The sequence below is a fragment of the Heptranchias perlo genome, chromosome 33, assembly GCF_035084215.1.
Source record: "Heptranchias perlo isolate sHepPer1 chromosome 33, sHepPer1.hap1, whole genome shotgun sequence".
NCBI classification, from domain to species: Eukaryota; Metazoa; Chordata; class Chondrichthyes; order Hexanchiformes; family Hexanchidae; genus Heptranchias; species Heptranchias perlo.
In genome coordinates this window covers 32,155,035-32,181,586 of record NC_090357.1, presented here as the reverse complement: position 1 = coordinate 32,181,586, position 26,552 = coordinate 32,155,035, and the positions used below count along the sequence as shown (strand labels likewise).

Below are 26,552 nucleotides of genomic sequence, written 5' to 3'. Positions count from 1 at the left end.
ACTGCTCAAGATGCGCTTCAGGTGCCTTGATCATTCTGGGGGAGCGCTTCAATACGCACCAGACAGAGTGGGACGCATTACAGTCGTGTGTTGTGTCCTGCACAACATGGCACAACAGAGAGGGGTGCCGCTTGAGGAGGCCCCATCCACATCTACCACCCACAGTGAGGAGGAGGAGGAGCAACCCGTGGGCAGAGCAGCAGCTCACCTGGCTGCTCGTGAGGCCAGGGAGTCACTGATATGTGAACGGTTCTCCTAACATCAGTGTGAAGAGTCTATTCCTCACACCACCTGGATAGAGCAGTGCCCACACCAGCTCCCCCCCATCCCTCCCTGCACAAAACAGGCCTGCAACTACACATACTGTAGAGTGACCAATTGAGTGGCATCAAGTGTCGGTGTTCATGGTGAACATCATGAAACGGCCCTATCACAAAAGCCAGTCAAGAGTGGCTAAGACGTGGTAGTAGTGGTGACAATCATAATGTTTAATGCGAGTTTAACAAAAAGCAAATATAAATAAAAAACATGACCAACCGTCCAACACCCTTGTGCATCCCCTTCATGCTCACAAAACCTTTGCCTTTCGCTTCAGACTACTTCTACGTGGTGCATCCCCTGTGGCTGCAGCAGAGGTAGTGGCAGGTTGGCTCATGTTCATGCCCTGACCGATTAGATGCTTTGGGCCTACGCCCTTCTGGGTTTCGGTGCCCGTGAGGGCCCCTCCAAAGACTGCTCCACCCGCACCTGTGCAGGGGCAGACTCGGCCACCTGGAGAGGAGGCAGCATTGTGGGTACTGGTTGAGTGGGGGGCAACGGGTGAGACGTGGGAGTACTTTGAGTGGCATCCCCAATTCCATGTCCCCTTTCGCCATCAACCCTCCCCTGGGCCAGGGCCACACGACTCCTACCACTCTGCTGGACAACAGTTTGAAGGACATATGTGAAGCCTTGTAAGGCCAGTGCTAGTGTATCTGCCTGCCTGTTTAAGGCTGCAGAATGTTGTTCACCCTGAGTCTGAACGTAGTCAGGGCCTGAATGGACTCATTTGTGAGCCATGCTTGAAGCTCAATGGAGGCTAGCCTTCTCTCCGTCGCAGACATTCCCGCAACAGTATCTCAGAGATGCCCTCACATCCCTGTGACAGTATCTCAGGGAGTTGTTCACATCCCTGTGACACTATCTCAGAGGTCCCCTCCCATACCTGTGCCACCATTCTACTCATACTGGAGTTGGGCTCCTCCATCCTCTACGCTATTGTGGAGATTGCGTGTGGCACCTGTTCCAGCACCTCGCAAATGTGCTGCTGTCCCTCAATTATTCTCCTTTTAAAGGATGGCCCCTGAGGTTCAGAATCTGTGTCCAGCTGAGCAGAGCCTGGAGAGGAGTGCTCCCACCGACGTGGACTCTCCACAGCTGCCCCTGCCACCAGTATCTGCTCGTGCTCACGTGTGTGTGGTAACTCACCAGGTGCCAACCCAACTAACTGAGGACTAGGACCCACGTGGTGTGTGTATCTGCACTGGTGGATGGCTCACTCAGATGTGACGGTGCACCCTCAGAGGCCTGCAGGTCCTCTGAGGAATCGCCCTCTGCCGACAGCGGTTGCTGAAGGCCCTGTAAGAGAACAGAAGGCAATATTAAGCATGATCATAGATGTGTCATGTTGCGATGAGCATACTGAGATGCTGAAGATGGCAAGGCATGTTAACATCAATTCATATTGTGTGTGCTGAAAGTTAAAGTTCTGTCACCAGATGTTTGTCGGGTGCCAGTCTCTGCGTCCCCGATGGACAGGCACTCGAGGGTGTGGCTCAGCTCCAGCGCCTTCTGCTCCGCGTCTGTAAGGACGACGATTTGTTGCAGCCCCCCCTCCGGTCCTCGCCCTCTCCCGTTCATTCTGGGCTCTCTTCTCCTATAAGGGGAGAAAGTACAGACGCATGAGTGAGTGATGGTGAAGTGGCCAACCGATGAATGCATTGGTTTGGGTGCGGCTGACCGTGAAAGAGATGCATCAGAGGGTGAGTATGAGACAGAGCCATGACATTGGATGAGGATTGGGTTGAGTGATAGTGGTGGGGTATGTAATGGGGAGGTGAGGAAATGCTGAGGAAGTGCAGTTAAGTTGAGGATGAGCCTTAAGTGGGTGCGGGGAGTGATGTGATAGAGTAGTGTTGGCAGTGCAGAATGAGTTGTGGGGTGGGGGCAGTGATGTGGAAGATGGAGTATAGGAGAATCAGTAAGTGTACTCACTTTGACTGACCTGGTTAGGTCATTGAAACACTTCCTGCACTGGATCCAGGTGCGGGAGATGTTGCTGCTGCTGGTGACCTCCTCTGCCACCTCGACCCAGGCCTTCTTGGTGGCAGAGGCAGGCCACTTCCTCCCGTCCACCGGGTAGAACACATCCCTCCTCCTCCTCACCCCATCCAGTAGCACCTGGAGTGAGGCATCACTAAATTTTGGAGAAGCCTTGCCCCTGTGCTGCTCCATTGTGATGTGTGGGTGTTTGGTCCAGGAGCAGCATTGGAGGTCTGCCCCTTTAAATACAGCTCCTCCAGCTGACAGTCTGTGATGCGGGTGCGCAGTCCGCCCGCTGCGCATCTTTCTGACGGCAAACCTGGAAGCCACGTTAAGTGGCTCCAATTGACTCATGATCACATGGAAAATGGACATTTTTTATTGGGCAGGTTACCCATGCGCCCAATCACCCCCTCGCTGCCATCCCGCCTCCATGCTAATATCAAGGCCTTTGTGTCTGCCCTTACTTAGCTCCACTCTTACCTAGTGCAATACAATTTCTTTCTACCTGCACATAGTCACCATTGAAGGTACCCAAAGAGTATAGAATCATACAACGATATAGCACAAAAGGAGGCCATTGAGCCTGCGCTGGCTCTTGGCAAGAGCTGTCCAAATAGTCCCACTCTCCTGCTCTTTCCTCAATGCCCTGCAAATTTTTCCTTTTTAAGTATTTATTCAAATCCCCTTTTGAAAGTTACTATTGAATCTGCTTCCACCACCCTTTCAGGCAGTGCATTCCAGATCATAACAACTCACTGCCTAAAAAAAACTTCTCCTCATCCCCGTCTGGTTCTTTTGCCAATCACCTTAAATCTGTGTCCTCTGGTTACCGACCCTGCTGCCACTGGAGACAGTTTCTCCTTATTTAATCTGTCAAAACCGTTCATGATTTTGAACACCTCTATCAAATCTCCCCTTAACCTTCTCTGCTCTAAGTTTCTCCAGTCCCTTTTCACCCACTGTAAGGCCTTTACATCCTTCCTAAAAGGTTGGTGCTCAGAGGACTGGAGGATTGCAAATGTTACACCCCTGTTTAAAAAAGGGGAGGGGGATAAACCCGGCAATTAGAGGCCAGTCAGCCAAACATCGGTGGTGGGGAAACTTTGAGACAATAATCCAAGACAAAATTAATAGTCACTTGGAAAAATATAGGTTAATAAATGAAAGCCAGCACAGATTTGATAAAGGCAAATCATGTTTTACTAACTTGATGAAGTTCTCTGATGAAGTAACGGAGAGGGTTGATGAGGGTAATGTGTTTTATGTTGTGTAACGTACTTTCAAAAGGCATTTGATAAAGTAGGACATAATAGACTTATTAGCAAAATTGAACCAATGGGATTAAAGGGATAGTGGCAGTGTAGATACAAAATTGGTTAAGAGAGAGAGTAGTGGTGAACAGTTGTTTGTCAGACTGGCTGGAAGTATACAGTGGTGTTCCCCAGGGGTCAGTATTAGGACCACTGCTCTTTTTGATATATATTAATGACCTGGACTTGCGTATAGAGGGTATAATTTCAATGTCTGCAGATGACATGAAACGCAGAAATGTTATAAACAATGTGGAGGATAATAACAGACTTCAGGAGGACTTAGACAGACTGGTGAAATGGGCAGGCACATGGCAGATGAAATTTAACGCAGAGAAGTGTGAAGTGATTCATTTTGGTAGGAAGAATGAGGCGAGGCAATATAAACTAAATGGTACAATTTTAAAGGGGGTGCAGGAACAGAGACCTGGGCTTGCACACACACAAATCTTTGAAGGTGGCAGGACATGCTGAGAAGGCTGTTAAAAAAGCATATGGGATCCTTTGCTTTATGAACAGAGGCACAGAGTACAAAAGCTCCACTAACCGACTTAATAGACGGGTTCAAAATCATGAAAGGTTTTGATACAGTAAATAGGGAGAAACTGTTTCCAGTTGGAGAAGGTTCAGTAACCAGAGGACACAGATTTAAGGTAACTGGCAAAAAAAGCACAGAGGCGAGATGAGAAGAATTTTTTTAATGCAATGAGTTATGATCTGGGAAGCACTGCTTGAAAGGGCAGTGGAAGCAGATTCAATAATAACTTTCAAAAGGGAATTGGATAAATACTTGAAGGGGAAATATTTGCAAGGCTATGGGGAAGGAGCAGGGGAGTGAGGCTAATTGGATAGCTCTAACAAAGAGCCAGCACAGGCATGATGGGCCGAATAACCTCCTTCTGTGCTGTATCATTCTATGATTATATGAATTGGATACAATACTCCAACTGAGACCTAACCCATGATTTATAAAGGTTTAGTATAACTTCCTTGCTTTTGTACTTGATGGCTCTAATTATAAAGCCAAGGATCCCGTATGGTTTGTTACAGCCCTGTAAACTTGTCCTGCCACCATCAAAGATTTGTATACCTACAGCCCCAGGTCTCTCTGTTCCTGCACCCCCTTTAAGATCCTTCATCCCCTTCTCTTCCTCAGTGGTGACATCAATCCGTACATGAGGTCAGCTTCCATAGGTATGTTGATGACACTCAATTTTCACTCTCCATTTCCCTCAACTCCATAACTCCTCTGTGCGTTAGTTGCACATGCTGTACAAAGTGCTGAGCGGGCACCGTGTAACGTGCTGAGCGGGCGCCGGGCGCCGTGTAACGTGCTGAGCGGGCGCCGTGTAACGTGCTGAGCGGGCGCCGTGTAACGTGCTGAGCGGGCGCTGGGTGCCGTGTAACGTGCTGAGCGGGTGCCGTGTAACGTGCTGAGCGGGCGCCGGGCGCCGTGTAACGTGCTGAGCGGGCGCCGTGTAACGCGCTGAGCGGGCGCCGTGTAACGTGCTGAGCGGGCGCCGGGCGCCGTGTAATGTGCTGAGCGGGCGCCGTGTAACGTGCTGAGCGGGCGCCGGGCGCCGTGTAACGTGCTGAGCGGGTGCCGTGTAACGTGCTGAGCGGGCGCCAGGCGCTGTGTAACGTGCTGAGCGGGCGCCGGGCGCCGTGTAACGTGCTGAGCGGGCGCCGGGCGCCGTGTAACGTGCTGAGCGGGCGCCGTGTAACGTGCTGAGCGGGCGCTGGGCGCCGTGTAACGTGCTGAGCGGGCGCCGGGCGCCGTGTAACGTGCTGAGCGGGCGCCGTGTAACGTGCTGAGCGGGCGCTGGGCACCGTGTAACGTGCTGAGCGGGCGCCGGGCGCCGTGTAACGTGCTGAGCGGGCGCCGGGTAACGTGCTGAGCGGGCGCCATATTTTGGGGTTATTGGTGGATGATTGTGGAAACCGTCTTTTGGGGACAGGCTAGATTGGCCAGTTGCTTTTTCTTGTCCGACATTGTACATTGTCTAAGGAAGATTTGGGCTCCTTCGTTTCATCCTTTCTTATGTTCTTCATTGTGAAATTGGAAACTGATTTATTTGAAATAGTTTCAGAGCTATTTAACTGTGCTACAGAAACATAAACCAAGCCACAATTAAAAATGTGGTAAATTGTAAACTTACTTGAAAGAAAGTCCACATTTGTTGAGGACTCGGTTGGAAGACCATGCCTCGATGGGCGTTCCTCCCCAGCACGATTCCACCAATCCAATAGGATACTGTAGCTTGTCATAGAGGTATCGGCCAAACAACCAACATACAGCTGAGAACGAGGTGAAATTGCCATTCCCAAGAATTTCTAGGATTCAATAAATTAAGATGATGACCAGCAAGTTTTATCAGTTAAGGGAATCAAACGACATGGATGAAAGGCTGGAAAATAGAGCTAGGGTGCAGATCAGCCTTGATCTAATTGAATGGTGGAGCAGGCTCGAGGGGCTGAGGGACCTACTCCTGTTCCTAAGTGCTGGACACCCGGAGAATTCCTCTGTTCTTCTTCGAATAATAGCATGGGATCTTTTGCATCCACCTTAAAAGGGCAGACCTTTCTTCTTTCACAATAGCATTGGGTTTTCCCACCAAACTCAGCTTTATCTGTGCTCAGTGGGAAATCTGTAAGTGACAGGGGGCTACTGACAGAAGTTGAGGAATTGATGTTTAAGAAACGGGAAAAATTACGAGCAGGTAAGTTGATGATATATACCTCAGAAAGCTGAGGGTCATCCTGATCTTAGCGGCGCACAACGCCCTAAAAAATGTTTTTTTTAAAAAATAGTATTTCTTGGGAACATTGGAATTGCAAGACGAGCAAAGACCAAGGCTCACCTAGTTCTCCTTCTGCCATCCTGGTAGTCGCACAATCAGTTGTTGACTAATCATAGCAATCAATCTTTATCAATCAGTCTACAGGTTACATAAACTAGGCTTGTGTTTCCTTCAGTATAGAAGATTAAGGGATGATCTAATGGAGGTGTTTAAAATGATAAAAGGATTTGATAGTGTAGAGAGAGAGAAACTATTTCCTCTGGTGGTGGAATCCAGAACAAGGAGGAATAATCTTAAAATTAGAGCCAGGCTGATCAGGGGTGAAACCAAGAAGCATTTACTCGTACAAAGGGTAGTGGAAATCAGGAATTCTCCCCCCTCAAAGGCTGTGGATACTGGGGGTCAATTGAAGCTTTCAAGGCTGAGATTGATAGATTTTTATTAGTTAAAGGAATCAAACGATATGGATGAAAGGCTAGAAAATGGAGTTGACGAGAGTTATAGAACAGAGAGATCTAGGAGTACAGGTTCATAGCTCCTTGAAAGTGGAGTCACAGGTGGATAGGGTGGTGAAGAAGGCATTCGGCATGATTGGTTTCATTGGTCAGAACATTGAATGCAGGAGTTGGGATGTCTTGTTGAAGTTGTACAGGGCATTGGTGAGGCCACACTTGGAGTACTGTGTACAGTTCTGGTCACCCTATTATAGAAAGGATATTATTAAACTAGAAAGAGTGCAGAAAAGATTTACTAGGATGCTACCGGGACTTGATGGTTTGACTTATAGGGAGAGGTTGGATAGGCTGAGACTTTTTTCCATGGAGAGTAGGAGGTTTCGGGGGGATCTTATAGAAGTCTATAAAATAATGAGGGGCATAGATAAGGTCGATAGTCAAAATCTTTTCCCAAAGGTAGGGGAGTCTATAACGAGGGGGCATAGATTTAAGGTGAGAGGGGAGAGATACAAAAGGGTCCAGAGGGGCAATTTTTTCAAAGGGTGGTGAGTGTCTGGAACGAGCTGCCAGAGGCAGTAGTAGAGGCGGGTACAATTTTGACTTTTAAAAAGCATTTGGACAGTTCCATGGGTAAGATGGGTATAGAGGGATATGGGCCAAGTGCAGGCAATTGGGACTAGCTTAGTGGTATAAACTGGGCGACATGGACATGTTGGGTCGAAAGGCCTGTTTCCATGTTGTAAACTTCTATGATTCTATGCAGTTCAGCCATGATCTAATTGAATGATGGAGCAGGCCCGAGGGGCTGAGGGACCTACTCCTGTTTCTATGGCCTGGACACCAGGAGAACTCCTCTGTTCTTCTTCAAACAGTGGCATGGGATCTTTTGCATCCACCTTAAAGGGCAGACCATGCCTCGGTTTAACGTCTCGTCCGAAAGAAGACACCTTCGACAATATACAAATTCTCGATTTCTTTTCAAACAAAAAACCGACATGACCCAGACACGTTCAGCCTCCTCACCCCCGGCCTCTCAACTTTAACCCACTCCTCCCTTCAACTATTGTCAAAGCACAAGGTCTTTGACAACATCAGAGCAACTCTCCGAAACAAAGGCTTCAAACACCAATATGTGACATTTCAAGGGCCATTGATGAGCCAATAAGAGAAGGTAGAACTATATCAAGAGCCTAGTTGATGTATTTTATAATTTTTGATATTATGAATGGCAGGTAATTGGTAACTTTTGCTGTGTTCAGTCGTGTATTTTATGTAAAGTAACCCAGGTTTGTCTCATTGGAGTGATCATCAGTTCACCGGCTGTGAGGATAAGGATGAAGACTGCGGGGAGGACGAGCAGAATGCTAACCATGGCACCGTGGAGCAGCAGGTAGTCCAAGGGGGAGGTGGGGAAAAAGAGCAGAAAAGAAAGGTGGGATTCGATAATTAGGGGGATAGATAGCGTCCTCTGCAGTCGCGACCGAGAGTCCAGGGGGGTGCGTTGCCTAACTGGTGCAAGGATAAAGGACATCTCAGAGCAACAGGAGCAGAACTTGGAAAGGGAGGGGTTAGGACCAATGACATAGGGAAGAAAAGGAAGGAGGTCCTGCTAAGGGAATATCAGAAGTTAGGAACTAAATTAAAAAGCAGGACCTCACAGGTGGTAATCTCAGGATTACTAGCTGAGCTACGTGCTAATTGGCATAAGGTTAGGCAGGTCAGGAAGGTGAACGTGTGGCTGAAAGACTGGTGTGGGAAGGAGGGGTTCCATTTCATGGGACACTGACACCAGTGCTGGGTCAGGAAGGAGCTGTTCTGCTGAGACGGGCTCCACCAAACCAGGCTGGGACCAGTGTCCTAGCGGAGAGGATAACTAGGGCTGTGGATAGGACTTTAAATTAGTAAGACGGGGGTGGGGGGGCGGGGGGGTGGGAGGGATCTGGCGAAGATAACAAAAGTCTGAAGAAAAAAGAAATAGGAAATGAGAGTAAAGGTCAGACCAAGTTAAGGAATAAGGGTAACAAACGGTCAGGGAACAAATACATTTTCAGAACATAAGTACAAAATGACTGTTAAAACCAAGGAAGGGGAACAATTCTAAAAACAAATTAAATTGCCTGTACAGCAATGAGCACAGCATCCGAAACAAAACGGGGGAATTGGAGGCAATAATTGATAGCGAGGGGTCAGATGAGGTAGGGATAACTGAAACATGGCTACATAAGGAATAGGACTGGCAGTTAAATACTGCAGGATATAATGTATTTAGAAAGGATGGGGAAGGAAGGGGCATAGCTGTATTAATTAGAGACAACATAATGGCAATAGAAAAAAGGGACATAAGTAACATTAAGATAGAAACAGAATCCATATGGATTGAGGGAAAGGATAAGAAGGGATTGATCACACTAATAGGGATATTCTACAGATCACCTAACAGTGGAAGGGAAGTGGAGGATGAAATATGTAGACAAATTTATAAAAGGAGTAAAAAACATTGAATAATAATCATGGGAGATTTCAACCACCCCCAAATAAACTGGCAAGAAGAAGTGGGGAAAGGGGAAAGGGGAATGGAGTTTTTACAGTGTGTGCAGGACTCCTTTCTTACCCAGTATGTGAGAAGTCCAACAAGAGAGGAATCACTGCTGGATCCATTAATGGGAAATGAACCAGACAGATAAGAATCATAGAATCATAGAAGTTACAACATGGAAACAGGCCCTTCGGCCCAACATGTCCATGTCGCCCAGTTTATACCACTAAGCTAGTCCCAATTGCCTGCACTTGGCCCATATCCCTCGATACCCATCTTCCCCATGTAACTGTCCAAATGCTTTTTAAAAGACAAAATTGTACCCGCCTCTACTACTGCCTCTGGCAGCTCGTTCCAGACACTCACCACCCTTTGAGTGAAAAAATTGCCCCTCTGGATCCTTTTGTATCTCTCCCCTCTCACCTTAAATCTGTGCCCCCTCGTTATAGACTCCCCTACCTTTGGGAAAAGATTTTGACTATCGACCTTATCTATGCCCCTCATTATTTTATAGACTTCTATAAGATCACCCCTTAACCTCCTACTCTCCAGGGAATAAAGTCCCAGTCTGTCTAACCTCTCCCTGTAAGTCAAACCATCAAGTCCCGGTAGCATCCTAGTAAATCTTTTCTGCACTCTTTCTAGTTTAATAATATCCTTTCTATAATAGGGTGACCAGAACTGTACACAGTACTCCAAGTGTGGCCTCACCAATGCCCTGTACAACTTCAACAAGACATCCCAACTCCTGCATTCAATGTTCTGACCAATGAAACCAAGCATGCTGAATGCCTTCTTCACCACCCTATCCACCTGTGACTCCACTTTCAAGGAGCTATGAATCTGTACTCCTAGATCTCTTTGTTCTATAACTCTCCCCAACGCCCTACCATTAACGGAGTAGGTCCTGGCCCGATTCGATCTACCAAAATGCATCACCTCACATTTATCTAAATTAAACTCCATCTGCCATTCATCGGCCCACTGGCCCAATTTATCAAGATCCCGTTGCAATCCTAGATAACCTTCTTCACTGTCCACAATGCCACCAATCTTGGTGTCATCTGCAAACTTACTAACCATGCCTCCTAAATTCTCATCCAAATCATTAATATAAATAACAAATAACAGCGGACCCAGCACCGATCCCTGAGGCACACCGCTGGACACAGGCATCCAGTTTGAAAAACAACCCTCGACAACCACCCTCTGTCTTCTGTCGTCAAGCCAATTTTGTATCCAATTGGCTACCTCACCTTGGATCCCATGAGATTTAACCTTATGTAACAACCTACCATGCGGTACCTTGTCAAAGGCTTTGCTGAAGTCCATGTAGACCACGTCTACTGCACAGCCCTCATCTATCTTCTTGGTTACCCCTTCAAAAAACTCAATCAAATTCGTGAGACATGATTTTCCTCTCACAAAACCATGCTGACTGTTCCTAATTAGTCCCTGCCTCTCCAAATGCCTGTAGATTCTGTCCCTCAGAATACCCTCTAACAACTTACCCACTACAGATGTCAGGCTCACTGGTCTGTAGTTCCCAGGCTTTTCCCTGCCGCCCTTCTTAAACAAAGGCACAACATTTGCTACCCTCCAATCTTCAGGCACCTCACCTGTAGCGGTGGATGATTCAAATATCTCTGCTAGGGGACCCGCAATTTCCTCCCTAACCTCCCATAACGTCCTGGGATACATTTCATCAGGTCCCGGAGATTTATCTACCTTGATGCGCGTTAAGACTTCCAGCACCTCCCTCTCTGTAATATGTACACTCCTCAAGACATCACTATTTATTTCCCCAAGTTCCCTAACATCCATGCCTTTCTCAACCGTAAATACCGATGTGAAATATTCATTCAGGATCTCACCCATCTCTTGTGGTTCCGCACATAGATGACCTTGTTGATCCTTAAGAGGCCCTACTCTCTCCCTTGTTACCCTTTTGCCCTTTATGTATTTGTAGAAGCTCTTTGGATTCACCTTTGCCTGATCTGCCAAAGCAATCTCATATCCCCTTTTTGCCCTCCTGATTTCTCTCTTAACTCTACTCCGGCAATCTCTATACTCTTCAAGGGATCCACTTGATCCCAGCTGCCTATGCATGTCATATGCCTCCTTCTTATTTTTGACTAGTGCCTCAATCTCCCGAGTCATCCAAGGTTCCCTACTTCTACCAGCCTTGCCCTTCACTTTATAAGGAATGTGCTTACACTGAACCCTGGTTAACACACTTTTGAAAGCCTCCCACTTACCAGACGTCCCTTTGCCTGCCAACAGACTCTCCCAATCAACTTCTGAAAGTTCCTGTCTAATACCATCAAAATTGGCCTTTCCCCAATTTAGAATTTTAACTTTTGGGCCAGACCTATCCTTCTCCATAGCTATCTTAAAACTAATGGAATTATGATCACTGGTCCCAAAGTGATCCCTCACTAACACTTCTGTCACCTGCCCTTCCTTATTTCCCAAGAGGAGGTCAAGTTTTGCCCCCTCTCTAGTCGGGCCATCCACATACTGAATGAGAAATTCCTCCTGAATACACTCAACAAATTTCTCTCCATCCAAGCCCCTAATGCTATGGCTGTCCCAGTCAATGTTGGGAAAGTTAAAGTCCCCTACTATTACCACCCTATTTTTCTTGCAGCTGTCTGTAATCTCCTTACATATTTGCTCCTCAATTTCCCGTTGACTATTTGGGGGTCTGTAGTACAATCCTATCAAAGTGATCTCTCCCTTCTTATTTTTCAGTTCTACCCATATGGACTCAGTGGGCGAACCCTCGGATATATCCCCTCTCAGAAGTAAGTGTAGGGGAACATCTAGGCAATAGCGATCACAACATAATAAGGTTTAAAATAATAAAGTAATATTAAAGTAATAGATTGGAAAAAAAGCTAATTTTGAGGGGAGGCGAAAGGAACTAGGGAAGGTAATCTAGAAAAGAAATAGAAGGACGGTAGGAAATATTTAAAACAGCAATCAAGAGAGTTCAGGAGAAATATATTCTGCTAAAAAGCAAGAACTAGCCAAATAATGAAACACCATGGATGAATAAAGAGACAAGGGTAAAATTGAAACTAAAGAAAAAGGCATACTCTAAGTACATAGAGAATAAAGAAGAGGATGACAAAAGGGAATACGACAAGGTTAAGAAAGAAGTCAAAAAAACAATTAGGAAAAGCAAAGAGGAACTACGAGATTAAATTATTAAGGAATATGGAAAAAAAATAGTAAAGTATTCTACAGACATATAAATAACAAAAGAAAAATCAGAATAGGGATAGGGCCACGAAGTGATGCCCAAGATAAACTCACAGGTAATGACAGCGAAATGGCAGAAATATTGAATGGTTACTTTGCCTCCGTATTTGCTAGGTAGACTAACAAGGTGGCACGACAAGCTGAGAAGGCCGTTTAAAAAGCATATTAATAGAGGCGTAGAGTACAAAAGCAAGGAAGTTATGCTAAACCTTTATAAAACACTGGTTAGGTCACAACTGGAGTATTGTGTTCAATTCTGGGCACCACACTTTAGGAAGGATGTCAAGGCCTTAGAGAGGGTGCAGAGGAGATTTACTGTAATGGTACCAAGGATGAGGGACTTGAGTTATGTGGAGAGACTGGAGAAGCTGGGGTTGATCTCCTTAGAGCAGAGAAGGTTAAGGGGAGATTTGATAGAGAAATTCAAAATCATGAACAATTTTGATACAGTAAATAAGGAGAAACTGTTTCCAGTGGCAGAAGGTTCTACCGAGGACACAGATTTAAGGTGATCGGCAAAAGAGCCAGAGGCGACATGAGGAAACATTTTCTTACACAGCGTGTTGTAATGATCCGGAATGCACTGCCTGAAAGGGTGGTGGAAACAGATTCAATAATAACTTTCAAAAGAGAACTGGATAAATACTTGAAGGGAAAAATTTACAGGGCTATGGGGAAAGAGCAGGGGAGTGGGACTAGCTGGACTGCTCTTGCATAGAGCCGGTATGGACTTGATGGGCAGAATGGCCTGTTTCTGTGCTGTAGTTTCGATCTAACTCGATGTAACATAGGAGATGTGCATATGGGGCACATGCAAGATCGCAGAATCCAGTACACACAGAGGGATCGTACTGTTAGCATGATCATGGAATTGTATCATATAACTAGCTACTGGGTAATAATGCTATACTCCTAATTATAGGGGACATGGGTCCTGCTTTAGAGAGGGACTGGTGACGCTGAACCGAGGAGAATATCTTTGTAACAGTCAGCTTGACTCATTGGTAATGCTCTTGTTTGAGTCAGAAGGTTGTGGGTTCCAGCCTCACTCCAGGACTTATGCACAAACTCCAGGCTGACAATCCACCGAGGGAGAGCTGCACAATTGGAGGTGACAGTTTTCAAATGAGATGAAAATACGAGGTCTTGTCCACCGATTGAAATGAACACAAGAGACCTAATGGCATCATTCAAAGAACAGTTGGGACACTCTCAGTGTCCTGGCCAAAATTCCTCCTTCAATCACCAAAACAAAGTAACTTCTTATTTATCTATGCTGTTTATAGAACCTTATAGAATCATAGAATTTACAACATGGAAACAGGCCCTTCGGCCCAACATGTCCATGTCGCCCAGTTTGTACCACTAAGCTAGTCCCAATTGCCTGCACTTGGCCCATATCCCTCCATACCCATCTTACCCATGTAACTGTCCAAATGCTTTTTAAAAGACAAAATTGTACCCGCCTCTACTACTGCCTCTGGCAGCTCGTTCCAGACACTCACCACCCTTTGAGTGAAAAAATTGCTCCTCTGGACCCTTTTGTATCTCTCCCCTCTCACCTTAAATCTATGCCCCCTCGTTATAGACTCCCCTACCTTTGGGAAAAGATTTTGACTATCGACCTTATCTATGCCCCTCATTATTTTATAGACTTCGATAAGATCACCCCTTAACCTCCTGCTCTCCAGGGAAAAAAGTCCCAGTCTGTCTAACCTCTCCCTGTAAGTCAAACCATCAAGTCCCGGTAGCATCCTAGTAAATCTTTTCTGCACTCTTTCTAGTTTAATAATATCCTTTCTGTAATAGGGTGACCAGAACTGTACACAGTACTCCAAGTGTGGCCTCACCAATGCCCTGTACAACTTCAACAAGACATCCCAACTCCTGCATTCAATGTTCTGACCAATGAAACCAAGCATGCTTAATGCCTTCTTCACTACCCTATCCACCTGTGACTCCACTTTCAAGGAGCTATGAATCTGTACTCCCAGATCTCTTTGTTCTATAACTCTCCCCAACGCCCTACCATTAACGGAGTAGGTCCTGGCCCGATTCGATCTACCAAAATGCATCACCTCACATTTATCTAAATTAAACTCCATCTGCCATTCATCGGCCCACTGGCCCAATTTATCAAGATCCCGTTGCAATCCTAGATAACCTTCTTCACTGTCCACAATGCCACCAATCTTGGTGTCATCTGCAAACTTACTAACCATGCCTCCTAAATTCTCATCCAAATCATTAATATAAATAACAAATAACAGCGGACCCAGCACCGATCCCTGAGGCACACCGCTGGACACAGGCATCCAGTTTGAAAAACAACCCTCTACAACCACCCTCTGTCTTCTGTCGTCAAGCCAATTTTGTATCCAATTGGCTACCTCACCTTGGATCCCATGAGATTTAACCTTATGTAACAACCTACCATGCGGTACCTTGTCAAATGCTTTGCTGAAGTCCATGTAGACCACGTCTACTGCACAGCCCTCATCTATCTTCTTGGTTACCCCTTCAAAAAACTCAATCAAATTCGTGAGACATGATTTTCCTCTCACAAAACCATGCTGACTGTTCCTAATTAGTCCCTGCCTCTCCAAATGCCTGTAGATCCTGTCCCTCAGAATACCCTCTAACAACTTACCCACTACAGATGTCAGGCTCACTGGTCTGTAATTCCCAGGCTTTTCCTTGCCGCCCTTCTTAAACAAAGGCACAACATTTGCTACCCTCCAATCTTCAGGCACCTCACCTGTAGCGGTGGATGATTCAAATATCTCTGCTAGGGGACCCGCAATTTCCTCCCTAACCTCCCATAACGTCCTGGGATACATTTCATCAGGTCCCGGAGATTTATCTACCTTGATGCGCGTTAAGACTTCCAGCACCTCCCTCTCTGTAATATGTACACTCCTCAAGACATCACTATTTATTTCCCCAAGTTCCCTAACATCCATGCCTTTCTCAACCGTAAATACCGATGTGAAATATTCATTCAGGATCTCACCCATCTCTTGTGGTTCCGCACATAGATGACCTTGTTGATCCTTAAGAGGCCCTACTCTCTCCCGAGTTACCCTTTTGCCCTTTATGTATTTGTAGAAGCTCTTTGGATTCACCTTTGCCTGATCTGCCAAAGCAATCTCATATCCCCTTTTTGCCCTCCTGATTTCTCTCTTAACTCTACTCCGGCAATCTCTATACTCTTCAAGGGATCCACTTGATCCCAGCTGCCTATGCATGTCATATGCCTCCTTCTTCTTTTTGACTAGTGCCTCAATCTCCCGAGTCATCCAAGGTTCCCTACTTCTACCAGCCTTGCCCTTCACTTTATAAGGAATGTGCTTACCCTGAACCCTGGTTAACACACTTTTGAAAGCCTCCCACTTACCAGACGTCCCTTTGCCTGCCAACAGACTCTCCCAATCAACTTCTGAAAGTTCCTGTCTAATACCATCAAAATTGGCCTTTCCCCAATTTAGAATTTTAACTTTTGGGCCAGACCTATCCTTCTCCATAGCTATCTTAAAACTAATGGAATTATGATCACTGGTCCCAAAGTGATCCCTCACTAACACTTCTGTCACCTGCCCTTCCTTATTTCCCAAGAGGAGGTCAAGTTTTGCCCCCTCTCTAGTCGGGCCATCCACATACTGAATGAGAAATTCCTCCTGAATACACTCAACAAATTTCTCTCCATCCAAGCCCCTAATGCTATGGCTGTCCCAGTCAATGTTGGGAAAGTTAAAGTCCCCTACTATTACCACCCTATTTTTCTTGCAGCTGTCTGTAATCTCCTTACATATTTGCTCCTCAATTTCCCGTTGACTATTTGGGGGTCTGTAGTACAATCCTATCAAAGTGATCTCTCCCTTCTTATTTTTCAGTTCTACCCATATAGACTCAGTGGGCGAACCCTCGGATATATCCCCTCTCACTACTGCCGTGATGTTCTCCCTAATCAAGAACGCAACTCCCCCTCCTCTCTTACCTCCTGCTCTATCTTTCCTATAGCATCTGTACCCTGGAACATTGAGCTGCCAGTCCTGCCCCTCCCTTATCCATGTTTCAGTAATAGCTATAACATCCCAGTCCCATGTACCCATCCATGCCCTGAGTTCATCTGCCTTGCCCATCAGACTTCTTGCATTGAAATAAATGCAGTTTAATCTAGACTTCCCTTGGTCTTTGCCCTGCTTTCTCAGACCATCTGTCCGGTCATGTTCTGTACACTCTCCCTTACTGCCTTTTGTTTCTGTCACCACTTTATTTCCCACTGACTTCCTGCATCGGTTCCCATCCCCCTGCCACATTAGTTTAAACCCTCCCCAACAGCACTGGCAAACACTCCCCCTAGGACATTGGTTCCAGTCCTGCCCAGATGCAGACTGTCCAATTTGTACTGGTCCCACCTCCCCCAGAACCGGTTCCAATGGCCCAGGAATTTGAATCCCTCCCTCTTGCACCATCTCTCAAGCCACGTATTCATCTTAGCTATCCTGTCATTCCTACTCTGACTAGCCCGTGGCACTGGTAGCAATCCTGAGATTACTACCTTTGAGGTCCTACTCTTTAGTTTAACTCCTAACTCCCTAAATTCAGCTTGTAGGACCTCATCCTGTTTTTTACCTATATCGTTGGTGCCTATATGCACCACGACAACTGGCTGTTCACCCTCCCCCTCCAGAATGTCCTGCAGCCGCTCCGAGACATCCTTGACCCTTGCACCAGGGAGGCAACATACCATCCTGGAGTCTCGGTTGCGTCCGCAGAAACGCCTGTCTATTCCCCTTACAATCGAGTCCCCTATCACTATAGCTCTGCCACTCTTTTTCCTGCCCTCCTGTGCAGCAGAGCCAGCCACGGTGCCATGAACCTGGCCACTGCCACCTTCCCCTGGTGAGCCATCTCCCCCAACAGTATCCAAAACGGTATACCTGGTTTGGAGGGAGATGACCGCAGGGGACTCCTGCACTGCCTTCCTACTCTTCCTCTGTCTGTTGGTCACCCATTCACTATCTCCCTCAGTAATTTTTATCTGCGGTGTGACCAACTCACTGAACGTGCTATCCACGACTTTCTCAGCATCGCGGATGCTCCAAAGTGAGTCCATCCGCAGCTCCAGAGCCGTCAAGCGGTCAAACAATAGCTGCAGCTGGACACACTTCCCGCAGGTGAAGGAATCAGGGATACAGGAAGGAGCCCTGAATTCCCACATCCCACAAGAGGAACATGACACGGCCCTGGGATCTCCTGCCATGACTTAACCCTTAAATTAGCTTAAGAACAACGACAATGTCAAGAGAAAAAAAAACCTTGCTGTATGCAAATTGACTAGCTCATTTGCTTACACAACAATGTAATTCATCGATTGTGAAGCCCTTTGGGCATGAAAGGCACTTTATAAATGAATTATCTTTTTTGTGTTTTTATTCTGTTGCCAGTTACGCCAGTATCTGGGAAGCTAACACTGTTTGCCTTGGTTATTCAATTGTAAACAATTTTACAACACCAAGTTATAGTCCAGCAATTTTATTTTAAATTCACAAGCTTTTGGAGATTTTCTCCTTCCTCAGGCAAATGTTTCAAGATCTCCTTGAAGCCTACGCATTTATACATATTGAACAATAATACATGGTGTTTACAGACTGCCCCTGCAACTGCCCGTTGCCAAGGCAATCACCGTGTTCAGACAGAGAGGTGTTACCTGCAGAACCTCCGAATACACATTCAACAAAAAAACAAACAGGGAAAAAAAACAGAGAAAAAAAAACACAGAGAGAGGCAGAAACATCCGGAAGGCAGAGAGAGCCAGCAAATGACCCATTATATTAAAAACAGATAACATTTGTTCGCTGGTGGGGTAACGTGTAGCGTGACATGAACCCAAGATCCCGGTTGAGGCCGTCCTCATGGGTGCGGAACTTGGCTATCAATTTCTGCTCGACGATTTTGCGTTGTCGTGTGTCTCGAAGGCCGCCTTGGAGTACGCTTACCCGAAGGTCGGTGGATGAATGTCCATGACTGCTGAAGTGTTCCCCGACTGGGAGGGAACCCTCCTGTTTGGCGATTGTTGCGCGGTGTCCGTTCATCCGTTGTCGCAGCGTCTGCATGGTCTCGCCAATGTACCATGCTCTGGGGCATCCTTTCCTGCAACGTATGAGGTAGACAACGTTGGCCGAGTCACAGGAGTATGAACCATGCACCTGGTGGGTGGTGTCATCTCGTGTGATGGTGGTATCTGTGTCGATGATCTGGCATGTCTTGCAGAGGTTACCGTGGCAGGGTTGTGTGGCGTCGTGGACGCTGTTCTCTTGAAAGCTAGGTAGTTTGCTGCGAACGATGGTCTGTTTGAGGTTGGGTGGCTGTTTAAAGGCGAGTAGTGGAGGTGTGGGGATGGCCATAGCGAGGTGTTTGTCCTCATTGATGACATGTTGAAGGCTGCGGAGAACATGGCGTAGTTTCTCCGCTCCGGGGAAGTACTGGACGACAAAGGGTACTCTGTTGGTTGCGTCCCGTGTTAGTCTCCTGAGGAGGTCTATGCGATTTTTTGCTGTGGCCCGTCGGAACTGTCGATCGATGAGCCGATGTAAGAACGGGATATGACGCTCGACTCATCGATCGACAGTTCCGACGGGCCACAGCAAAAAATCGCATAGACCTCCTCAGGAGACTAACACGGGACGCAACCAACAGAGTACCCTTTGTCGTCCAGTACTTCCCCGGAGCGGAGAAACTACGCCATGTTCTCCGCAGCCTTCAACATGTCATCAATGAGGACAAACACCTCGCTATGGCCATCCCCACACCTCCACTACTCGCCTTTAAACAGCCACCCAACCTCAAACAGACCATCGTTCGCAGCAAACTACCTAGCTTTCAAGAGAACAGCGTCCACGACGCCACACAACCCTGCCACGGTAACCTCTGCAAGACATGCCAGATCATCGACACAGATACCACCATCACACGAGATGACACCACCCACCAGGTGCATGGTTCATACTCCTGTGACTCAGCCAACGTTGTCTACCTCATACGTTGCAGGAAAGGATGCCCCAGAGCATGGTACATTGGCGAGACCATGCAGACGCTGCGACAACGGATGAACGGACACCGCGCAACAATCGCCAAACAGGAGGGTTCCCTCCCAGTCGGGGAACACTTCAGCAGTCATGGACATTCATCCACCGACCTTCGGGTAAGCGTACTCCAAGGCGGCCTTCGAGACACACGACAACGCAAAATCGTCGAGCAGAAATTGATAGCCAAGTTCCGCACCCATGAGGACGGCCTCAACCGGGATCTTGGGTTCATGTCACGCTACACGTTACCCCACCAGCGAACAAATGTTATCTGTTTTTAATATAATGGGTCATTTGCTGGCTCTCTCTGCCTTCCGGATGTTTCTGCCTCTCTCTGTGTTTTTTTTTCTCTGTTTTTTTTCCCTGTTTGTTTTTTTGTTGAATGTGTATTCGGAGGTTCTGCAGGTAACACCTCTCTGTCTGAACACGGTGATTGCCTTGGCAACGGGCAGTTGCAGGGGCAGTCTGTAAACACCATGTATTATTGTTCAATATGTATAAATGCGTAGGCTTCAAGGAGATCTTGAAACATTTGCCTGAGGAAGGAGAAAATCTCCAAAAGCTTGTGAATTTAAAATAAAATTGCTGGACTATAACTTGGTGTTGTAAAATTGTTTACAATTGTCAACCCCAGTCCATCACCGGCATCTCCACATCTTGGTTATTCAAAGTATTTGGGAACTCCCGCATCCAGCAAAATTCACACAACATGAAGGGTTTAAACTAATTTGGAAGGGGGATGGGCACCAGGATGAAACATTAGAGAGGAGAAACAAGGTGCAAAGAGAACTGGGAGGGACAGGTAGCACTAGAGTAAAGAAGAGTTCAGAAATAAGAGGGATCAGACAGGGGGCAAATGTGAAGCAATCTAAGATGAGTTTGGAGTGCATGTGTGTAAATGCACGTAGCGAGGTAAATAAGATTGGTGAGCTGCAGGCTCAAGTCGTCACATGGGGTTATGATTTGTGGCAATAACAGAAACCTGGCTCAACGAAAGGGAGGATTGGGTAATTAATATTCCTGGCTACAAGTTATTCAGGAAAGAAAGGGAAGGAAAGAAAGGAGTGGGGGTGGGGTGGCAGTATTGATCAAAGAAACTATTGCAGCACTGGAAAGGGATGATGTAGTTGAGGGGTCAAAGACAGAATCTATTTGGTTAGAATTAAGGAACAATAGAGGAGCTATTACACTACTGGGTGTATATTATAGGCCACCAAATGGTCGGAAGGAGATAGAGGAGCAAATCTGCAGACAAATTACAGAAAGATGCAAGAACTATAGAGTAGTGATAATGGGGGACTTCAATTATCCCAATATAGACTGGGACAGTAACAGTGTAAAGGGCAAAGAGGGGGAGGAATTCCTGAAATGTGTACAAGAGAACTTTCTGGAACAGTGTGTTTCCAGCCCAACCAGGAAGGAAGCAATGCTGAATCTAGTTCTGGGGAATGAAGTGGGGCAGGTGGAGCAGGTTTCAATGGGGGAGCTTTTGGGGAACAGTGATCATAATATTTGTGGCAATAACCGAGACTTGGATCAAAGAAGGGGAGGATTGGGGAATTAATATTCCTGGCTACAACGTATTCAGGAAAGATAGGGAAGGAAAGAATAGTTATAGAAAAGGACAAGGAACAATCAAATGTGAAAATACTTAACTGGAGGAAGGAAAATTTCAGTGAGTTAAAAAGGGATCTTGCCCAGGTGGATTGGAATCAAAAATTGGTGGGCAGAACAGTAATTGAACAATGGGAGGCCGTCAAGGAGGAGTTGGTTTGGGTTCAGAGTAAACACATCCCTACAAGGGGGAAAGGAAGGGCATCCAAAGCTAGAGCTCCCTGGATGATTAAAGGTACAGAGATTAAAATGAAACAGAAAAAGCAGGCTTATGATGAATGTAAGGTTCATAACACAGTAGAGAATCAGGCTGAATACAGAAAGTACAGAGGAGATCTCAAAAAAATAAGAGGGGCAAAGAGACAGTCTGAGAATAGATTAGCTGCTAACATAAAAGGGAACCCAAAGTCTTTTATTAACATATAACATGTAGTAAAAGGGTTGTCAAAGGAAGGGTGGGACCGATCAGGGTCAAAAAAGGGAGATCTTCTTGTGGAGGCAGAGGGCATGGCTGAGATACTAAATGAATACTTTGCATCCGTCTTCACTAGAGACGAGGATGCTGCATTGTAGCAATGAAGGAGGAGGTAGTAGCAATACTGGATAGGATAAAAATAGATGAGGAGGTACTTAAAAGATTGGCAGAACTCAAAATAGAAGTGTCAGCAGATGGGAAAAAATGGTGGAAATTGTGGAGGCTCTATCCACAATCTACCAATCCTCCTTCGATGTGGGGATGGTGCCAGAGGACTGGAGCACTACAAATTTTACACACCTGTTCAAAAAAGGGGAAGAGGGATAAACCCGGCATTTACCGGTCAATCAGCCCAATGTCGGTGGTGGGGAAACTTTTAGAGGCAATAATCCGGGACAAAATTAATTGGCAGTTGGAAAAGTATGGGCAAATAAATGAAAGTCAGCACGGATTTGTTAAAGGAACATTGACTGACCTGATTTGAGTTCTTTGATGAAGTAACGGAGGGGGTTGATGAGGGCAGTGTGGTTGATGTGTATGTGGACTTTCAAAAGGCATTTGATAAGAGTACCACATAATAGACTTGTTAGCAAAATTAAAGCCCATGGGTTTAAAGGGTCAGAGGCAGAGTGGATACAAAATTGCCTAAGAGACAGAAAGCAGAGAGTAGTGGTGAAAGGCTGTTCTTCAAACTGGAGGGAAGTATACAGTGGTGTTCCTCAGGGGTCAGTATTAGGACCACTGCTCTTTTTGATGTATTGGGTACCAAGGGTATAATTTCAAAGTTTGCAGATGACACAAAACTTGAAAATGTAATAACAGACTTCAGGAGGACATAGACAGACTGGTGAAATGGGCAGACACATGGCAGATGAAATTTAACGCAGAGATGTGTGAAGGAAGCATTTTGGAAGGAAGAATGAGGAGAGGCAATATAAACTAAATGGTACAATTTTAAAGGGGGTGCAGGAACAGAGATACCTGGGGGTGCACAAGACACAAATCTTTGAAGGTGGCAGGACAAGTTGAGAAGGCGGATAAAAAAAACTTAAGGGATCCTGAGCTTTATTAATAGAGGTATAGAGTACAAAAGCAAGGAAGTTATGCTAAATGTTTATAAAACACTGGTCAGGCCTCAGCTGGAGTATTGTGTCCAATTCTGGGCACCACACTTTAGGAAGGATGTGAACGCCTTGGAGAGGGTGCAGAAGAGATTTCTAGAATGGTACCAGGGATGAGGAACTTCAGTTATGTGGAGAGAATGGAGAAGCTGGGGTTGTTCTCCTTAGAACAGAGAAGGTTAAGGGGAGATTTGATAGAGGTGCTCAAAATCATGAACGGTTTTAATAGAGTAAATAAGGAAGGGCAGGTGACAGAAGTGTTAGTGAGGGATCACTTTGGGACCAGTGATCATAATTCCATTAGTTTTAAGATAGCTATGGAGAAGGATAGGTCTGGCCCAAAAGTTAAAATTCTAAATTGGGGAAAGGCCAATTTTGATGGTATTAGACAGGAACTTTCAGAAGTGGATTGAGAGAGTCTGTTGGCAGGCAAAGGGATGTCTGGTAAGTGGGAGGCTTTCAAGTGTGTTAACCAGGGTTCAGGGTAAGCACATTCCTTATAAAGTGAAGGGCAAGGCTGGTAGAAGTAGGGAACCTTGGATGACTCGGGAGATTGAGGCCCTAGTCAAAAAGAAGAAGGAGGCATATGACATGCATAGGCAGCTGGGATCAAGTGGATCCCTTGAAGAGTATAGAGATTGCCGGAGTAGAGTTAAGAGAGAAATCAGGAGGGCAAAAAGGGGATATGAGATTGCTTTGGCAGATCAGGCAAAGGTGAATCCAAAGAGCTTCTACAAATACATAAAGGGCAAAAGGGTAACTAGGGAGAGAGTAGGGCCTCTTAAGGATCAACAAGGTCATCTATGTGCGGAACCACAAGAAATGGGTGAGATCCTGAATGAATATTTCACATCGGTATTTACGGTTGAGAAAGGCATGGATGTTAGGGAACTTGGGGAAATAAATAGTGATGTCTTGAGGAGTGTACATATTACAGAGAGGGAGGTGCTGGAAGTCTTAACGCGCATCAAGGTAGATAAATCTCCGGGACCTGATGAAATGTATCCCAGGACGTTATGGGAGGTTAGGGAGGAAATTGCGGGTCCCCTAGCAGAGATATTTGAATCATCCACCGCTACAGGTGAGGTGCCTGAAGATTGGAGGGTAGCAAATGTTGTGCCTTTGTTTAAGAAGGGCAGCAGGGAAAAGCCTGGGAACTACAGACCAGTGAGCCTGACATCTGTAGTGGGTAAGTTGTTAGAGGGTATTCTGAGGGACAGGATCTACAGGCATTTGGAGAGGCAGGGACTAATTAGGAACAGTCAGCATGGTTTTGTGAGAGGAAAATCATGTCTCACGAATTTGATTGAGTTTTTTGAAGGGGTAACCAAGAAGATAGATGAGGGCTGTGCAGTAGACGTGGTCTACATGGACTTCAGCAAAGCCTTTGACAAGGTACCGCATGGTAGGTTGTTACATAAGGTTAAATCTCATGGGATCCAAGGTGAGGTAGCCAATTGGATACAAAATTGGCTTGACGACAGAAGACAGAGGGTGGTTGTCGAGGGTTGTTTTTCAAACTGGATGCCTGTGTCCAGCGGTGTGCCTCAGGGATCGGTGCTGGGTCCGCTGTTATTTGTTATTTATATTAATGATTTGGATGATTGGTGGCATTGTGGACAGTGAAGAAGGTTATCTAGGATTGCAACGGGATCTTGATCAATTGGGCCAGTGGGCCGATGAATGGCAGATGGAGTTTAATTTAGATAAATGTGAGGTGATGCATTTTGGTAGATCGAATCGGGCCAGGACCTACTCCGTTAATGGTAGGGCGTTGGGGAGAGTTATAGAACAAAGAGATCTCGGAGTACAGATTCATAGCTGCTTGAAAGTGGAGTCACAGGTGGATAGGGTGGTGAAGAAGGCATTCGGCATGCTTGGTTTCATTGGTCAGAACATTGAATGCAGGAGTTGGGATGTCTTGTTGAAGTTGTACAGGGCATTGGTGAGGCCACACTTGGAGCACTGAGTACAGTTCTGGTCACCCTATTATAGAAAGGATATTATTAAACTAGAAAGAGTGCAGAAAAGATTTACTAGGATGCTACCGGGACTTGATGGTTTGACTTACAGGGAGAGGTTAGACAGACTGGGACTTTTTTCCCTGGAGAGTAGGAGGTTAAGGGGTGATCTTATAGAAGTCTATAAAATAATGAGGGGCATAGATAAGGTCGATAGTCAAAATCTTTTCCCAAAGGTAGGGAAGTCTATAACGAGGGGGCATAGATTTAAGGTGAGAGGGGAGAGATACAAAAGGGTCCAGAGGGGCAATTTTTTCACTCAAAGGGTGGTGAGTGTCTGGAACGAGCTGGGTAAGATGGGTATAGAGGGATATGGGCCAAGTGCAGGCAATTGGGACTAGCTAGTCGTATAAACTGGGCGACATGGACATGTTGGGCCGAAGGGCCTGTTTCCATGTTGTAACTTCTATGATTCTATGATTAAATAAGGTGAAACTGTTTCCAGCAGCAGGAGTGTCGTTAACCAGAGGGCACAGATTTAAGGGGATCAGCAAAAGAGAGGTGACATGAAGAAACGTTTTTGTAAGAAGTGAGTTGTTATGATCTGGAATGCGCTGCCTGAAAGGGTGATGGAAGCAGATTCAATAGTAAGTTTCAAAAGGGAATTGGATAAATAGTTGAAGGGAAAAAATTTACAGGGGAATGGGGAAAGGGCAGGGGAATGGGATTAATTGGATAGCTCTTTCAAAGAGCCGGCAGAGGCATGGTGGGCCGAATAGCCTCCTTTTGCACTGTACCTACTAAGATATTATGAACATAGGTCACAGCTGTCTCACCATTATAACCCCTTCAAACTTTTCCAGATTATAGAAAACAAATGATTAAAATTGAAACTTAAAGCATACCATACAGAAGTCAGTGAATTTACACACTGTCCTGATGAGGAAGCTGAACTTTATACAAAAGAATGTAAAAATGCAGTCCCAGCTCCAGCTGCTCACAGTCATAGCTGGGACAATGCAGACTGTTGCAGTTGTAATTCTGATCAGTTTATTAACGTACTGCCACCCGCATCACACCGTCGCGCCGACCCCAGCCCACCGCCGCGCCGACCCCAGCCCACCGCCGCGCCGACCCCAGCCCACCGCCGCGCCGACCCCAGCCCACCGCCGCGCCGACCCCAGCCCACCGCCGCGCCGACCCCAGCCCACCGCCGCGCCGACCCCAGCCCACCGCCGCGCCGACCCCAGCCCACCGCCGCGCCGACCCCAGCCCACCGCCGCGCCGACCCCAGCCCACCGTCGCGCCGACCCCAGCCCACCGCCGCGCCGACCCCAGCCCACCGCCGCGCCGACCCCAGCCCACCGCCGCGCCGACCCCAGCCCACCGCCGCGCCGACCCCAGCCCACCGCCGCGCCGACCCCAGCCCACCGCCGCGCCGACCCCAGCCCACCGCCGCGCCGACCCCAGCCCACCGCCGCGCCGACCCCAGCCCACCGCCGCGCCGACCCCAGCCCACCGTCGCAGCACGGCATAGAAACAGCAGCTAGAAATTCTGGTTTCTTTTGAAGCAGTAGTTTACAAGTTATAAAGAGTAATAAATAGTGATACCAGGAT

General features: G+C 46.6%; 1 protein-coding gene across 1 annotated transcript in view; it reads right to left on the bottom strand.

The window, feature by feature from the left end:
• The window catches only part of siae (sialic acid acetylesterase), a 110,472-nt gene that overhangs the window by 29,414 nt on the left and 54,506 nt on the right, over window positions 1-26,552 (bottom strand). Inside the window, exon 4 of the mRNA XM_067971119.1 lies at window positions 5,774-5,948. Within this exon, the coding sequence (XP_067827220.1) occupies window positions 5,774-5,948 (175 nt within the window). The remainder of the gene's footprint in view (window positions 1-5,773; window positions 5,949-26,552) is intronic.